The following is a 19,224-nucleotide window of genomic DNA, read 5'->3' on the forward strand; positions in this document are numbered from 1 at the left end:
GGTCTCCTCCCATTCAAAGGGATTTGCACTTCTTTATGCCCACACTGCTCAAGGCACATGCTTAGGATCTAACAGTTTTTCTCTTTTGTTCTTAATATTGCTTCCATGAAATACAGCATAGTAACTCCCATGTTACCACTGAGGCAACAATGGTTTACACAGTCCCTCCAAAGTCATTCATATCAGATTCACATCAGCTCAGTTCAGGACTGGGTCCAAAGTCCATGCTTTTCCACCATATCCCAGTCTTCAAATACATGACTAAATCACTAAAATCACTCATGGATCATACTGGGGGTTCCTTGTTTTGTTGCAGGTTTTGTTTGTTTGGTTTGGTTTGGTTTGATTGTTTGTTTTTTTAACCAGGGATTGAACCCATGAACCCAGGGAAACTTAACCCCTGAGCCACATCCCCCAGCCTTTAAATTGTTTTTTTTTTTTTTTTCATTTTGAGACAGGGTCTCACTAAGTTGCTTAGGCCTTGCTAAATTGCTGGGGCTGGCCTTGAACTTGAGATCTTCCTACCTCAGCTTCCTGAGTTGCTGGGATTTCAGGTGTGCGCCACTGCACCCCGCTGTCATATTGTATTCTTGAGACCAAAATTTTCTTTTTAAAAAAGTCCCACACTTCTGATACAACTCTTTCAGCCAAGCTACAGACAAAATGCCAGATAAGAACAGGACTCCCAGTGATAAAATCTATACAATTAAATTGATATTATTTCACATCAAGGAAAATTCAAATAAGTCATAACCTATCTGCTTCCAAGATGGTCGTCGGGGAAAACCACATGACAAAACTAATATTTTTACTTATTTTAATATTTTAAAACTCATTTTATTTATTGTTAATATCATTTTAATATTTTATTCATATTAAACATAATTAATAAGCTGCAAATCCCTCTAAAACCTAAGGACAGAAAGGCTGAAAATTTAGACGTAACTGCCCAATGCAAGAGATCACCTACCTTTTTCGTTTCTGGGGCTGGAGGTAGTGCTTTTCTTACACCTGAAAATGCCAACAACAAATATAGGTCAAAATGCTGTGTAGCAATGATCGATAAAGATAATGCTGGCTTCAAGGAAAACAGAACACTCAGGCAAGGGACCTGTTCGCCCGACTAAGGGGGGTGATGCCAGTACCTCTGCCTCTGTGTCCCCACCCCTGTTAAACTGGGTTCTCCATATGTATATTCAATTAAAAAATAAACTGAATTACAGCAGTCCCCCATATCTGTCATTCCACTTTCCACAGTTTCAGTTATTCTGAGTCAACCACAATATGGAATATTAAATGGAAAATTCCAGAGATAAACAACTCTTAAGTTTTTAAATCGAAACTTTCTCTGAGGGATATGATAAAATCTCAGTCCCAACGCAGTCCCTCCCAGGACATGAATCACCCCTTTGTCCAGCACATCCACGCTGCATGCCCTCCCGTTAATCACTGAGCAGCCTCCGTTGGTGAGGTCATGGTGCTTATGTTGAACCAACCCTTACTTTACTTAATAATGGCCTCAAAGTGCTACAGCAGTGATGAGTGATGCTGGCAATTTGGATATGCCAAAGAGAGGCCATAAAGGGCTTCCTTTAAGAAAAAGCTGAAATTTCTTGAGTTAGAAGAAAAAAAAATTGTATGCTGAGGTTACTAAGATCCACAATTCAATAAGATACTTTGAGAGAGAGACCACATAACTTTTATTACACTAAATTGTTCAATTTTATTATGGTTGTTGGGAACCTCTTACTGTGACTCATCTATAAATTAAACTTTATTCTAAGTGTGTATGTATAGAAAAAAATCATAGCATATATAAGGCTTGATACTATCCATGATTTCAGGCATCCACCAGAGGTCTTGGAAATATTCCTGTGGATAAGAGGGAGTGTTGTAATGACAACACTATGAAATTAAGGTCTGTCAGTCTGTCTCTTCCTCTGCCAGAGCTCTGCTGGCACATGACTATCCAGCTACACATATGAGATGAAATTCTAATCAAAGAGCTCTATGGACAAATGGGGTGTGCCAATTTTAGATCTGGTCCCTAAAAGGTTTTCCCACAGGCATCCTTGGCCTCTTTACCCCTTTCTGATACCAGGAAGAGAGAGAGCACTGGAACTGGAACAACCCCAGGAACTACCTGCAGAACCACCTGCCAGCCCTGGACCAGGGATTACACCTTGGGATTACACCATGAAACTGAGATGAACTTCTAATTTAAGTCACTGCAACTTCCAGGTCTCTCTTCCTCGCCCCCTCACCCCGCCTCTGTCTCCCTCTTTTAATTGGCTTTTCTTAATTTTACATGACAATCAAATCCATTTTTATAAAATTATATAAGCATGAGATATGTCTTTTCTAATAAGGACCTCATTCTTGTAGGTGGACACAATGGTGGGATTCACTTAGGCATTTTCATAATATGTACCCTGGAAAATTATGTTAGATTTATTCTACTGTCTTTCCTATTCTGATCCCCCACTCCCTTCCTTTTGTTCCTCTTTTTCTAATCTACTGCACTTCTCTTATTCTCTTCCCCCACTTTATTGTGGTTTAGCTTCCACATATCAGCAAAAACATTTGACCTTTGGTTTGGGGGGATTGGCTTATTTCACTTAGCATGATAGTCTCCAGTTCCATCCATTTACCAGCAAATGTCATAAAGTCATTCTTCTTTATGGCTGAGTAAAATCCATTGTGTATATATACCACAATTTATTTATCCACTCATCTGTTGAAGGGCACCCAGGTTGGTTTCATAGCTTAGTTACTGTGAATTGTCTCCTATAAACATCGATGTGGCTGTGTCACTATAGTATGCTGATATTAAGTGTATGGATATATGCCAAGGAGCAGGATAACTGGGTCAAATGGTGGTTCCATTCCTTGTTTTTTGAGGAATCTCCATACTGTTTTCCAGAGAGGTTACACCAATTTGCAGACCCACCAGCAATGGTGTATCTTTTTCCACCCCATCCTCACCAATATTAAATTGTTACTTGTATTCTTGATAATTGCTATTCTGACTAGCAAGAGATGAAATCTCAGTGTAGTCTTAATTTGCATTTCTCTAATTGCTAAAGAGGTTGAACATTTTTTCAAATATTTGTTGTTTATTCATACCTATTCCTTTGAGAAGGGTCTATTCAGCTCTTTTGCCCATTTGCTGATTGGGTTTTTTGGTTTTCTGGTGTTAAGCTTTTTAAGTTCTTTGTATATTCTGGAAATTAACACCCTATTTGAAGTGCGGATGTCAAAAATTTTCTCCCATTCTGTAGGCTGTCTCTTCACGTTCTTGATTGATTCTTTTGCTGTGAAGGGACTTTTTAGCTGATACCATCCCATTTATTGTTTTATTTTTTAACAGTAGCTTACATTGTGCACTAACACTAAACCTTAAGAATTGAAAAATTAGGAAATAATAACAGACTTGGAAACTTGGACCCTCTCTTTAATGTGCTAAATCAATGTCAGGATACCCCAAGACAATCAGGTGGAGAGACTTACAGAATCAAGGCCAGTTTTTTGCATAAGCCAACATCCCTACCAAATAGCCATTCTGCTTATATCTAAAAGCTTGATGGGTTCTGATTGATATGGCAAGCACCATGTATGGTGCCAGCAGGAAAACAGAAGCACAATATCCACTGTCCTATCACACTCGTAATTTTGAGTCCTTGTGTATTTTTATCTTATGACTAAAGGCCTCTCATTTTCAGGATTTATAAGGTGTCAAGATTAACCCTCGACATTTTTATTCATCTGAACATTTACATGTGAGTAGCACTGTGACACTTAATCATTCTGACAGACTGTGAAGCCATTACTAAAGTCCACACCTCAAAGCCCCATCAAAATGAGAATGATACTAACTTAAACTGCAGATGAACTGCTACACGAGGTTTCTAGCAACACATCTGGGAAGAGTTTACTTGCTGACAAATACATAAACATTAATGAAGAAAAGCTGTTGATGGTGACATATTAGGCTCATGACTTGGAAACAGATTACAGGCTCCCTGTAAGGGACCTTTGCTTTTGATTCCATGAAAAGGTCCCACTGCTAACTTAACACATTATTCTAATTATTCTTATAAAACACACCTACACACTTGCATTTTCTAGAAAGTGTGATGAACTTAATCCAAATCAAATTCATGCCACCGTACCAACGATATGCCCATTTTGAGCACAATATAATTATAGAATAAAATGAATACTTACTACTCTCAAAAAGATTATATTTTTCACATCCAGGTGCTAGTTTTTCAGTTTGTCTGCAACACTGATAACTTCCATCTGCCCAGAATTTTGGATGATATTTAATCATAATATTATTGTTGTTCTTTATTTCTGTAATTCACAGACACATTAATGATTAGTGAAATAAAACAGACTACAGAATGTTTGCTAAGTAACATTGCCAATCATTCCTTGGATACCATGTTGATTATGAAAACACCCTCATAACATCATGAGACCCAACATTCAGAAAAGCCAGATGCTTCTCTTTCACCTTCTTTTTTTTTTTTTGAATGAAACATCCTTGTGAGTTTGTGAGCAGAAGTGACTGATACTACTCCATGATGAATAAAAGCAAAAGTTAGCCCACTACCACTTTGTATTTTGCTCCAAAGGACAAGTGATGAGGATAGTGCAGCCATTTACCCTTTAAACACTTGGTGTGTGTGTGTCAATCCATCCACACCAAATATCAACTACATAAGGCATTTCTTAGAAAATACTAAATCCTGTTATCATAAAAGCCCATTCTTTATCACCTTCAAATACATCACACATTAAATATCACACATTAAATGGAAGCATGCTTTTCTTAGAAACTATGTACCACTAGAAAGAATCAGATTTTTAAAATCTGATTCCATCTGCTGGTTTTCACTTGCTGTAGCTGACTGGCCTTGGAGAAACATGTAGTGTCAGTTAAGAGATTAGAATTGCAAAATATATTGGCTGTATTTCTGTTTTAGTCATAATGACATGTTCGAAAATGATGCGCAGATTAATATTTTATTACATGAGTTTTACCTTCTTTTAACTTCTTCACCCACCGGTCCCTGCTTTGTGCACTAGGTGCAAAAATGTAAAGTGTGTTAGCATCATGTACAACCTAAAATAAAATAAAAAATTAAATCAGTGATAAATATTTAGACACAGCACTTCTGTCCGAGTCCTTGGAACCATGGGCACCAATAAATGAGTTTCAAGTGACAGAATGAAATTATTTACTTCAGTCACTTGGAAGGCTAAGGCAGGAGGATTACAAGTCAAAGTCAGCCTCAGCAACTTAGCAAGACCCCATTTCAAAAATAAAAATAATAAAATAAGAACAAGTCATTTAAGCCAGGTTTGGTGATGCATGCCTGTAATCAAAGCAGCTCTGGAGGCTGAGACAGGAGGATCATGAGTTCAAAGCCAACCTCAGCAATGGCAAGTCACTAAGCGATTCAGTGAGACCCTGTCTCTAAATAAAAAATACAAAATAGGGCTGGGGATGTGGTTCAGTGGTCAAGTGCCCCTGAGTTCAATTCCTAGTACCAAAAAAAAAGTCATTTACCTCAGATCCAAAGAACCTAAACTCCTTTCTCATAAAAGCACATTTATTTCTTTATTTCTACAACAAATGGGGCACACATTTTGCAAAAGACTAATTTTTTTATAAAAAAAAACATGCAGAGATCAAGATGTTTCATTAATCTTGTTATTTCTTTCAATTTAATTAAGATTCCTTAGATAAATTTGATGGAACAGGATTATTATTCTAATCCAATATTTTTCTAAATAATATTTTAGATAAGTTGACTACTCCTTCAGATTCACTCCTAGAGTTTCCTTCTGCCACTATCAAAAATTGTGGTATCCAACTTAATTAGTACTGGCAATCTTGGCTCTCAGCTAGATGCTCTATAGATACTAACTCAATTTGTCCTCCCATCAAACTATTTGCATTACAGAAGAGGAAAATATGGTTATCTACAGGCCTTCCAACCTCAAAAAACTTCAGGAGGCACTGAAATGGTGTCCCCTAATGTGTGCCACCTAACCTGCCCATCATAATTTGGCTGGTAATGTAGAAAGCTAGGATTTTGACTCCAATAGCCAAGCTTTTAACCATAGCACCTCTTTCAGAGGTAGGCTGTCTGGCAATTAGTCTTTTTGTTGTTGTTGTTGTTGTTGTTGTTATAGGTAAACATAATACTTTTTATTTCATTTATTCATTTATTTATTTATTTATTTATTTATTTATTTATGTGGTGCTGCTGAGGATTGAACCCAGTGCCTCACACATGCTAGGCAAGTGCTCTGCCACTGAGCTACAGCCCCAGCCCCGTAATTAGTCTTATTTTTATACTTTTAATATTAATAATAAAGAAGGCTGGAAATTAATCCAGGAATTTCTTCACTTTACCCCTAATGAACAATCACAAAGCTGAAAAACGCTGACTGACCCCAAAGTAATATGAGGTTAGAACCCTCCCTTTACTACATCAACACCCACTGAATTGGAAAACAATCACCCATTGATAAATGGCTGTTCTTGACCCTGGTCAGTAAACATTAGGACCATTTCATTAAAATGGTCCTTTCTCATTCATCTTAGTGAAATTAATGCACTCTGACAGAATGTGAACACCATGGGACAAATAGTTGTGGAATATTCTTTGGTATGACTAAGACACAAAAATGAATCAAACATAAAGGCTAATTCCAAGACAAGTCTAGAAAACCGTATTACAAGGCAGAACATGAGCAGGCCACAATGGTGCACACCTGTAATCCCAGTGGCTGAGGAGGCTGAGACAGGGGAATTACAAGTTTGAGGCCAACCTCAGCAACTTAGCAAGACCCTATCTCAAAATAAAACACAAAAAGTGACTTGGGATATGGCTCTGTGATAAAGCATTTGGGATTCAATCCCCAGTACCATAAAGAGAAAAGAAAAAGAAAAAAAAATAAGTAAAGGTGAGAAATGATAACAGAAAGATAAAGTGCAGAGGGAGATGCGTAGAAAGATGTTTCCTTATTTGCTACATATTTTTCACACCTAACCCAGATTTGCCCAGACAACCGATAGTACAAAAAGAATGAGATTAAAATGCAGCAGTGAAATTATTCTGAATTCTCACTGATGTGTCTGGAAAGAAGTACAAAGACTTTGGAACTTCCAGAAACTTGTGGGATATTATGAGAATAATTTATTTTATTATAATGACTTACTTTACGGAGTCACTACATGGGGTTAAGTACTTTATATACACTTCCTTGTTTTATTCATATAGCAACGCAGGTCTTTATAAGTGTTAGAATTTTCATTTTCCAGATGAGAAAACCAAAGTGGCTGAGGTTAAGTCATATGAATAAGATCTAACTCCCAATAGTGGTTTGAATCTGGAATGTTCCCCAAAGCTCATGTGTTGAAAGAGATAGTCCCCAACGCAGCAAAGTTCTGAGGTGGGGCTTTTAGGTAATGATTGGATCATTGGGGCTCTCACCTTATCAGTGGATTAATCCATCTGATGGTTAGATGGACTACTGAGAGGCGGGACCTAGTTGGAGGAAGTAGGTTGCTGGAAACATGCCCTGGAAGATTTTATCTTCTTCCCAGTCTCTTCTCTGCTTCTCTCCTCCTCTCTCTCTCCCCATCTACTTCCCAGCTGCCATGAGATAAGTAGCTTTCCTGAGCCACACCCTCTGTCACAGTGCTGTGCCTCATTTCAGGCCCAGGGCAATAAAGTTGGCCAACATGGACAGCAACTCCTTAAACGGTGAGCCAAAGTAAGCTTTTCCTCCTCTAAGTTGTTCTTGTCAGGCATTTTGGTCACAGCAGCCAAAAACCAACTTACACACTCCCAGACATTTTTCTTATTCATGTATTTTCTCCCAAACACTTCAAATGGCCCCTTGATAGTTCCCTCCTAAAGTCTGTCTTTCCAGGCTCCATGCATACTAATTTCTTCACAAAACTGAGCTCATATTGTACCATGAGCTTTGTAACTTTGTTAAAGTTCATTAAAGACCAGCTAATCCCAGCTGGGGTTGTAGCTCAGTGGTAGAGCACTTGCTTAGCACACCTGAGGCACTGGGTTCAATCCACAACACTACATAAAAATAAATAAATAAAATAAAAGGTATTGTGTTCATCTGCAAGTAAAAAATAAATAAATAAACTAAAAGACCAGCTAATCCAAGTAAAGTTAATCCAAATTTAAAAGAGTTCCGATAATTAAAACTAGCTTGATATATTACCTCGCTCCCTTGGGGCATTTATATTTGTACAAGAAATTTCTAGAAATACCACCCTAAACCCAAATAATAAGTATCTAATTTGGGCATCTCTGATAGATTGACAGGAAGGAGAGATATTTAGGGGCCTGAGTCTTCCCTTCATCAAAGCCCAGATCACACGTCGGGTCCATCTTCCATGTCATCCTTGTGGACAGCACCTGTGGCAGGGTGAGAACTAGGTTTCTCAGGTGCCTCAAGACTTCTGGTGAGTCATTGTACAGTAGCAGAGGTTGTCAGGAAGCAAGAGCTTGGCCACCTTCCCTTGTTGAAGGGCAGAAACCATTTCAACTGGGAGGAAATACTCATAGTACCTTGACAGTTATCCTCCCTCCCATTTAAATCTACATTCTGTTCAACAGACTTTCAACTACAGTGTAGTGCAGGAGAAACTAGCACAAATGAAGCAGGTAGATCTGGGTTTAAAACCCGGGAAGGACATGCCACCTCCTGGGGGAACCTTCAAATGACACCAGAAAGCACAAGCTGTTTCCTCTGTCCTTCCTTGGGCTAGAATATGTGGAGAGGAAGCAACTTCCTTTCTTCTCCTGGTGTCTTTTGAAAATGTCCACTTCTTCTTTTTTTTATTTTTCCCCCATTTGGATGTAGAAAATTTCACTTTTCAAGATGTGAAACTAGAATCTCCACTTCCTTAGTTATACTTAAGTTACAAGAGGATTTCTTTTAACTTTCAAATCCACTTGGTTTAAATTACATAGTCAGAGCTCAGGTTTATGTCTTCTAAATTGATTTTAAGATTTTTTAACTGCTCTTATGTCTATTCATCTCAACTACTGAAAATGGTTCAAGGATGGAATACTGTTCTATTTTTTCCTGTTTTTTTTTTTTAATCATCCTTCTTAAAATGAATCCAAAGCTTGCAGAATAGATCTCTTTTCTTTTAGAAATACTCTAATTATCAAAAATCCTAATTCTTAGTCCAGAATCATGAGAACCATTGATCCCCATTGCCTGCCACCGCCCCCCCCCCCAGAATGTCTAAGAGCCATCAGAAGTGTGGCAGGGAGGGTTCTTCACCAAACTTCAAATGAAATTACACAAACACATAATTATAGATGCATTCGACATATTTACCATGAAGAAGATTTAAATTGGCCTCATTCTAGATTGGGGCGGCGGGGGGGGGGCGGCAGGTGTAGTAATAACAGCAGCAATAGCAAGAAGGTACCAATAACAATAATAATAAAAGCAACTAACATATTACTCTTACTACATGTCTCAGCTATTTCTTCATGAACCCTCACGACAACCCTGTCACATGACTGCTATCGTTAGCATTTTCATTTAGAACAGGAAACAGATATAGAAAGGTGAAGTGACTCAAAGAAGGTCACAGAGGCAGTAAGTGGTAAATCTAGCAGTGTGGCTTCAGTGTCACCTCCTTCAGCACCTAACTCTCCTCCAGGCCCTTCACTCAGAGAAATAAAACAAGGAGTGGAAAAATGGAAATGTAGCCCTTTCTCCTTTAGTGTTCTTAGTGGAAAATAATCCAGACACAATTTTAAAGCTTGGATGTTTTAGCTCACTGCATCCAGGTAATATTGATCTCCAAGTTGGAAAATGTTTTCAAAGAACTTTTTTTTAAAATAAAATTTTGTTTTGTTTTGTTAAAAAAAAAAAAGCAAACAAAATTCCACTGTAATATTATCTTGAAAGAGATTTTTTTCAGTGTGCCCCTCAGGTCATTGTGAGACCATAGCCATGGATAAAAGATGACTTCCATGATAGATGTACATTGCTCAAAAGAAGGCATGGAAATGGTCCCAACCACAGAAGGGACTGGTTAGGGGATGGACAGGGTCCTGTGCTGTCTGCAGTAAACTCTCGAATACCAATATCCAACTCCTGAATTCTCAAGGTACACTAACCTTCAAAGTGTACACTAACCTCCTGCCATGGATGTGGAGTAGCCTAGGATTGGTACCCATCCTGCTTGAGAGCAAGAAGATGTATGTGCACATGGCTGGTTTTTAATTCACAAAGTGGCCCTGGATGAGCCATTTAACATCTCAGAGGCTTATTCCCCTCAGTCATAAGCAAGAGAGTATGATATTTACCTCCCTTGTGTTCAGGATCATTGTAAGGAGAAAATAGGAAATAATATGATCATCCTTAAAAATATAGTTCAATTAACATATAATGCTAATACTCTATTTCCCACCAAAAGCAGCCTTTGCATCTCATTTCTGATTAACAGTAACTCTTATCACTTCCCAGCTTCTCAAATTCAGAGAGAAAACTTCATCATAGTTTGTTCAGCCCTCCTGATAAATTTAAATACTAGTAGATAAAACCTGAGGTTTAGAGACTCAGGACCCCTGGTATAATCTAACAACCAAAAAAGAAGAAGATAATATTTCAACCATGATATGAGTAGTCCATGAAGAAAAGCAATTACCATTAAAGTGGCAAATGAACCTAAAACTCAGTCACCAAACTAGTGACAAATAGGAAAACTGGTGACAGAAAGCCCAGAGTCGTACTATTGCAAAAATATACCAGCTTACCTGAAATGGATACTTATTTTGACAGGGAATGACACCGTCATCATTCTTAACAATTTCCACACACTTGATTTTTGAAATATCAATAAACCCCTTTCTGTATTTTTTCTGTTGAAAGAAAAAAAGGGAAAAGCATTATAATCATAACATATAAGAAAAATGTTTTAATGGTAATATTTGCTGATGAAATTACCGATTCAAAATACTGCAATGTCCTTAACAATGAACTAAGTCATATCTCCCTTTAACTCTTAAAAAAGTATTCAACACTGAATAAAGAAGTTAAAGATGACCTTAGAAGATGGAAATACCTCCACGTTCTTGGATAGGCAGAATTAATATTGTCAAAACACACTAACGAAATCATTATACAGATTCAATGCAATTCCCATCAAAATTTCAATGGCATTCTTCACAGAACTAATAAAAACAGTTCTAAAATTCATTTGGAAAATCAAGAGACCCAGAGCATTCCTGAGCAAAAGGAGCAATGCTGGAGACATCACAATAAGGGACTCAAATTATACTACAGAGCTATCATTACAAAAACAGCATGGTATTGCCACCAGAACAGACATGGTAGAATAGACCAGAGGAATAGAATTGAAGACACAGAAACACCCCCACATAAATACAGTCATCTGATACTAGATAAGGATGCCAAAAACATGTTGGAGAAAAGGCAACCTTTTAACAAGAAATGCTGGGAAAACTAGATATCCATGTGTAAAAGAATAAAACTTAACCCCTATCTCTCACCCTGCACAAATTCAACTAAAGTGAATCAAAGACCTAGAAATTAGACCGGAAGCACAGGAACTGTCTGAAGAAAATGTAGGCCCACCACTCCAACATGTCTGCTGAGGAACTGACCTCCTCAACAAGATTCTTAAAGCTCAAAAGTAAAATAACAAATCAGTAAGTGGGATGACATCAAACTAAAAAGCTTCTGCACAGCAAAGAAGAAACAATTAACAATGTGAAGAGAGGGTTTGTAGTTCCGTGGTAGAGCACTTGCCTAGTATGTGTGACGCACAGGGTTCAATTCTCAGCACTGCATATAAATAAATTCATTTAATACAGAAAAAAATTAATGTGAAGAGAGACAATACAGAATAATAGATCTTTGTCACTTATTCCTCAGGGCATTAATATCCAGAATATAAGAAGAACTCAAAAAGCAAATAACCCAATTAATAATGAGCAAAAGAATTAGAAAGACACTTCTCAAAAGAGAAATACAAATGACCCACAAATATATAAAAAAAAATGTTCACTATCTCTAGCAATCAGTGAAATGCAAGTCAAAACTACATGGAGATTTCATCTCTAGTCAGAATGGAAATTATCAAAAATACAAATAATAATAAGTATTGGGGAAATACGGGGGAAAGGGTATAGTCATACATTTTTGGTGGGTGTGCAAATTAGTGCAACCACTCTAAAAAGCAGTATAGAGCTTCCTCAAAAAACTAGTAATAGGACCACCATATGACCCTATCTCACTCCCCAGTATATATCCAATCAGCATACTGTAGGAATGCAGCCACATTAATGCTTATAGCCACATAATTCACAATAGCCAAGGTATGGAACCAACCTAGGCGCCCTTCAACAGGTGAATGGATGAAGAAAATGTGTTATATAAACACAATGAAATATTAGCCATAAAGAAGAATGAAATTAAGGCATTTGCCAGTAAATGGAAGGAACTGAAGACTATCATGTTAAATGAAATAAGCCAGACCCCAAAGGTCAAAAGTCAAAAGTTTTCTCTGATATGTGGAAGCCAGTCCAAAATAAGCGGGTGGTGGGGAGAGAAAGGAAAGATCAGTGGAGTAAAAGAAGGTGATTGAGGAAGAGGGAGGAGGGAAGCAATAAGGGAAGAACAGTGGAATGAATCTGACCCAAGTTTCCTGTGCACATATATAAATATACCACAGGGAATCTCACCATTATGCACATTCACAAGACCCAGTAAAAAATTGTATAATAGCAGAAAGATCGGTAGAAGAGAGGGAAGGAAATGGGGTGGGGTGGGGGTGATGAGGGGAGGAGGGAAGGGAAAGGGGAAGTACTGGGGACTGAATTTGAGCAAATTATATTCTATGTTTTCATAACTATGTCAAAATGAATCCTAATGTTATGTATAACTAAAAGTAACCAATAAAAGACACTGTGATGATTATAATCAAAACCATTAAATCCTTTAATTTCTAAAAGATGAAATTGTTCTGTCATTGCCTCAAAAAACCTCCAGAACAGAGAAATAAACTCCCTTTCATCGTCTTTCCCTCCCAGCACACACCTTGTTTGATTTCTTCAACTTCTTGACAGTAGTGTCCCCAAAGAAAAGTATCAAAGGCAAAACCAATCAAAACTCCACTGACGCAATCACAGATGCAAATTCAGCCAGCTGTGTCTCCTCCTCCGGTATAGATGCCTCTAGATGCCTCCCGTAGAGGTGGCACAGGGGGCTCAGCAAGGTGGACCGCGGTGCTCACAGATAGCTCCCCTGGAACTCTAGCGTTGACTGCCCTCCTTTACTTCCCTGTTGGCCTCCCTCCCTGCTCACTGCACATCTGCCTGAAGCAATTAAGGAATGGCAGACCAAGAGCTTCCCCTCCACCACCATCCACACCCTTGAGCATGGTAATGTCACATCTGGGAATTTGTTCCAGGGAGAAATCCAAAAGAACACAAAGTAGTATCTGTGAGGATCATCTGATATCATATATCCATTAAAATGATCATGAATACAATACAGAAATTTTAAAAATTGGCTGAATAACAACCCATTCCACACTAAATTTTGTATAAAGACTAAGGTGACTTCCCCCCTCCCTATGGTAGATGTTCATATGATAAACAGAAGGAGAAAAAAAAAAAGAGAGAAGTAAAATCATTGTTCTATTGGGGCTGACCAGCCATGTCCTGGCCTCAATCACTGAAAACTGTTTCACCTAATTCTGTGAAATTCTTCTATAACCTTTGGGTTCACCACCCCACTCCCAGGGACCCGGTCTGCACCCTCAGTGTCACCACACCTCTTTATACCTGCCCCACTCTCCGGCCATCAGCAGCTCCCACTTGACTGGACTATCCCAGCTGCCATTTTACCAGGGCACCCTCTCCCTTCCTCCTCCTCCTCCTTTCTTCTTCTTCTCTCTCTCTCTCTCTCTCACACACACACACACTAATATCCCACCCCCTTACATTTTTATCAGTTCCCACTGGTGTCCACACTTTTCCCAAGTCCCTTCTCACCTGGCTGCAGAAGTTCACCTGCTCTCTCTACACCTAGCCAGACCTTCACTGCTGCTCTCAGACCTTTTATTTATCTTTAGCTGGTGGCCTCAGGGAGACCAACAGCTCTGTGAGAACTGCAAACCCTTCCTATTCCCCTCACCTCAGTGGACAATCTTCCTCCCTGCTTTGTGGAGAAGACAGCAGCCATTCTTCCCAACTTCCTACCCCTGCAGTTTAACAGTATTCTAAGGTTTTGTCCTTTTCTCTTCTCCATCATTTTGTCTCCAAGAGAAGGTTAAAGGGACACAACAGTTGAGACCCTACAGCTGGCATTTAACAGAAGGACTTCTTTCTATGCTCACAAAATCCTTGGGTGGTAGGTACTCTGCCTGTTCTACAGATGAGGAAATCACAGCTCAGACAAGCTACACACATTTCCCAAGAACCTCAACTGACCCCAATCGCACTGGACCCTGGGATGCCCCAGCTGCAAGAATGTAAGAGAATGAACGGAGCCAAGTCTAGGAGGGTCAACAGGGATTCAACAGGGAATGCACCAGGATAGAGAGAAGGGCATTCTCCCCAGTTGCTCTCTTCTAAGGATTTACTTCTGTCTACAGAATTGTTCAACCTCCCCACCCAAACCAAGATCCCTTCTCTGGTCCTGCTAATGCCCTAACTCTTTTTCTCCCTTCCTGAAAGAGAAAAGGATTGCACCCCCAGCTTTCATTTCCTTTCCGCCCACTCTTCCTTAACCACTTGCAATCTGCCTCTCACCTCACAGACTGCTAAAGCTCTTCTCAAAAACAGCACTAATGACCAAGCCCAACGGTCTTTTCTGAGTTGACATCTGCTTTCTGAGCATCTGAGAGTGCCAATCCTCCCTTCTCCCTTGGTGACCTTGACTTTGGGTCATCCTGGTTTCCCTCCCCTTTTCCCTGGATTTATTGACAACTGCCTGTGTCAATGATTGTGTCACAGGGCACAAAAAGACAAGATAGGAAAAGCTCATTTCCTGCACGTGTCATCTTGGAATTTGCCAGGAGCTTTTAATCCTCACAGTTACCTTGCAAGGCAAGGATTATGATGCCCACAGTACAGTTAACTACAAAATTAGATAACTTTTCCTGGTTTTCCTGAGGGAGAGAATAATACAGAAACCATTATACAATTTAGTTGGTGCTATATAGAAAAAAATGAATTATGATTTACATGTCAGAAAAGGGACGGTAGAGAGAAACATCCTGCAGAAAGAACAACATATGAAAAAAAAAAAAACATATTCAGGCATGACTTCAGTTTCCTCGTCTATAAAATGGGAATAATACTAGTTCCTATTCCATAGATTTATTGTGACAATTAAATGAACTAATACTGCAAAGCACTTAAAAGAGGGTCTAAGCCATAATGCAAGACCTGCCAATATTTGCTAAATTAAAAGCAAAAAAAAAAAAAAAAAAAGACAAGTGTGACTAGAGTAGGATGGAAAGGTAAGCAGAGAGCCAGCTTGTAAAGAACCTGCTGCATGACATTCAAGGGTCTCCCCAGACAGTGCTACCCACCTGGCTCCTGAGTTCTGACCCAGTTAATGAGTATAAGAAACTGTCTGAGTGACACTCACTTAAGAACAAGACACATACAGTCATTGTAGAAACCTTAGAAAACACTAATGGCACAAGGAAGAATCTAATGACCCCTAAGCCCCAGCCCTGAAGGAAATCACTCTTGGCATCATGAGGTTATCCAGATATGGCTCTGAGGTGGCATATCTCACCTGCCAGCTGGTTAAGAGCAGGCTGTGGCCTGCTTACAAAATGCCCATCGCCACCCACCGCCTGCCCCAGCTACTGAAAGCAGATGTCAGATGTTGCTCAATCTGTTCAGAAAATTTTGAGATGGCTTAGATAGTGGGCTGACTCATTCACCCAAGACTCGTGCTTTGTGATGTACAGTCACTCAATATATTAACATTTGGGCTTTCCTACCCAAACATCTTCCTTTATAGTTAGTATACAAATGTCCAAAATTTCATTCATTCATTATTTCATCTACTCTGCTAGTAAACACTCACTGGACACCAACTAGTTTCAAAGTTAGGGAAAGCCAAGTAAGGGTCTCTACAAGAGGATTTCACAATAATACGGTGAATGGTGGGAGAAGTGGGGTCATGAGTCATAATCCAGAAATGATAAAGTGGTGTGCTTTTATGGTACGATATGTATGTCACTGCACTGTGGGCAATGACGGGCCTAGGACAAGTTGGGGGTTTGGGGGAGGAAATGACATCTGGATTTGGTTTTTAAAGGATAAGTTTCCCTGTTTAAAAAAAAAAAAAAGTTGAGGGTTCCAAGCTGCAAAAACAAAAAAGCATAGAATATTCTGAGAACTGAAAGAAATTCACTGTGGCTAAGGCTGAGGATGGCTCAGGGGCGCTGTGGAAAATGACATCAGAAAAGTTTTTTAAGGCCAAATGAGAAAGAGGCTTATATGCCAAACTTAGGGGCTTAGATTTATCCTGAGTGACTGTAGGTGGGGAATGAGGAGGCCTATGCCAAGGCATGTTTTTGAAAAGATAACTCAGGCAGTGCAGAGAATGGTGGAGACAGAGAGGCTGGCCACTGTCATACTCTACACCTGGCCCCATGCACTTTCTCCCACTTTAACTCTTGGTGAGAGATAATAAGGATCTGCATCAACTCAATGGCCGTAAGTAGGGTAAGGAGAGCAGGGACAGTGTATGGGTGGGGATCGGGGGACTTAGAAGGCAGAGTCCACAAAACTTTGTGACCTTAAGTGTGGGAATGAAGAGCAAAGGAGTTAGGCAGGCTCAGGGATTTTGAGTTGGAGTGAGCACCAGGCCCTGATACCTGACAGAGACCAAAGGACAACCAGGTCTGAGGGAGCAAGGCTGGGAAATGTTTGATGACAGAACCAGTTGGAAATATGGAAAGAGAACTGAAAATATGGGGCTAGGGCTCAGAAATGCATGGCACCTCTTTAGAGATGGAAGTAATTCTGCTTTACAGTATTCACAGTAGTACCTCATTCGGACCACATCTTGGTGGCCCTGGAAGCAAGACATGGTGAAGGAGACTCACCACAGGGAACCCCAAGTTACTTAGAGAGCCATATGCTCCTTTCACCTCTGGTCCCGTGCACAGTCTCCCATAGTCCACTTTGGCATAAAGCCTTTCAAAGCCACACCAGAGGGACCATATAAAAGTAATTGTTAAGAACTTTGGGAAGTAACTTCTGAGCAGCGAACCTTGAGAAGGAACATGCAGGTTTTTCTCCACCTAGACTATTCCTCAGAATGTTTTTCAAAAACAAAATTAATGGGCTGGGTTGTGGCTTAGTGGTAGAGTGCTTACCTAGCATGCATAAGGCACTGGTTTCAATTCTTAACACCACATAAAAGTAAAAAATAATGATTGTGTCCACCTAAAACTAAAATTATATATATAAAAACAAAATTAATTCATGAGATATAGTATAAATTATTCTGAATAATTTATTATAATATTGATAATGTTATAATCCAAGGAGAAATAGCCAAGTCTTTATTTTTTTGTGTGTAAAATTCTTTTCTATTCTAACATCTTTGTTCGACCTGCTGGCCTGGAAATTAGAATGAAGCTAAGAACTCCTCATACTCATTTTTGAATCCTCCATGCTTAGACTGCCTGGCATTCAATAGGTATTAATTCACAATATGCTGAACTGGTATACAAGAACCATATGAGCAATACTCTGTGTTTTGTGTGTGTGTGTGTATGTGTGTGTGTGTGTGTGTGTGTGTGTGTGTGTGTGTTTTCTCTCTTGCATATCCTCTGTATTCTTTGCAAAGCTTGAACATGAGGTAATAACCATTTTACAAACATCACAAATGGAGGAACTAAACAGACAGATAAACTATAACTTGCTTAAAACTGTAATCCTGCTGGACAGCAGAAATGAAGTTAGATTTTTAAAATTCTGTCCCCTAGAAAGTTTTACAAGGCACACCATTTTCCTTTATTTCAAGAACACTCAGAGTTTAAATAATATCAATATCAATCCTGAATTCAAGCAATTATATTATAAAAGAATGTGCACAACCATCTGGCCTCCAGGTGAATTTAAGAAGTCAGTCATTTTCCTTCTGGATACCCTGCTATCATTTCTCCTAGCACTTGAATCCCCATTATGCATGATGAGTTATCAGAGTTTCCCTTCAAAATTCTAAATAATCCCACCCATTCCCCATACCATAACTATTATTCCTGCTGTAGCTACTTCCAGTGTCCTGCCACAAAGGAAATCTGGATGAATTTCCTCTGTACTGCAGGAAGAACTCAGGTAGAGAGCATGCACTTTGGAGACAAGCAGTTCCTATTTCCAGCATCATTTTTGCCACTTATAAGCCATATGGCCTAGGGCAACCCCTGCCTCTTCTCTGTGCCACAGTTTCTCTCTCTGAGAAACAGGACAATACTTTATCAATCTATTGATGGCATTACAACTAGTGAATATAGGTGCTCAGTGCAATGTCTAGCACATGGAACTCTGTGCTGGTTAAATGTATGTGTCGACTTATTGAGCCAATGGGTGCCCAGATGGCTGGTAAGACATTATTGAGTGTCTATGAGGGTATGTCTGGAAGAGAATCAGTGATGAATAAAGAAGAATCAGTGATGAATGCATCAGTGATAAATAAAGAAGATTTACTCTCTCCAATGTATGTGGGCATCATCCAATTTATTGAGGATCCAAACAGAACAAAACAAGTCAGAGAGCTAGGACAGCCCTCTGTCCTTGGGCCTCTGGGGCTTATGCCATAAGCCTCCTCCCCATTTCCAAGTTTCAGTCCTTCATCTTCAGTCTAAAGTTCCACCATTGGCTTGCCTGACTCTCAGGTCTTGAACTTGGGGGAACTACTACAGTACATGGTTTTACTGGGTCTCCAGATTTCAGACGGCAGATTGTCAGAGTTTTCAGTCTCCATAATCATATAAACCTCTTTCCATAAAAAATCTCTTATACATCCTCTCTCCCTCCTCCATATACATACATATACATCATATACATGCATGATGTATGGACATTATCCTATTGGTTCTGTTTCTCTGGAGAACCCTGACTAATGCAAACTCACTCCCTCAATGAT

At 39.3% G+C, this 19,224-nt stretch overlaps 1 protein-coding gene across 2 annotated transcripts in view; it reads right to left on the reverse strand.

Annotated features, from left to right (window-relative positions):
• The window catches only part of Tec (tec protein tyrosine kinase), a 103,615-nt gene that overhangs the window by 22,957 nt on the left and 61,434 nt on the right, over positions 1 to 19,224 (reverse strand). Inside the window, exons 4-7 of one of the 2 annotated variants that reach the window (XM_076863899.1) lie at positions 10,833 to 10,937; positions 5,050 to 5,131; positions 4,228 to 4,356; positions 971 to 1,011 (exon numbers count right to left, since the gene is read on the reverse strand). In XM_076863899.1, the coding sequence (XP_076720014.1) occupies positions 971 to 1,011; positions 4,228 to 4,356; positions 5,050 to 5,131; positions 10,833 to 10,937 (357 nt within the window). Of the gene's footprint in view, positions 1 to 970; positions 1,012 to 4,227; positions 4,357 to 5,049; positions 5,132 to 10,832; positions 10,938 to 19,224 lie in introns of those variants that run through there. The other variant, XM_076863900.1, reaches the window with a different exon arrangement.

This window comes from Callospermophilus lateralis, chromosome 8 (assembly GCF_048772815.1).
Source record: "Callospermophilus lateralis isolate mCalLat2 chromosome 8, mCalLat2.hap1, whole genome shotgun sequence".
Taxonomy (NCBI): domain Eukaryota; kingdom Metazoa; phylum Chordata; class Mammalia; order Rodentia; family Sciuridae; genus Callospermophilus; species Callospermophilus lateralis.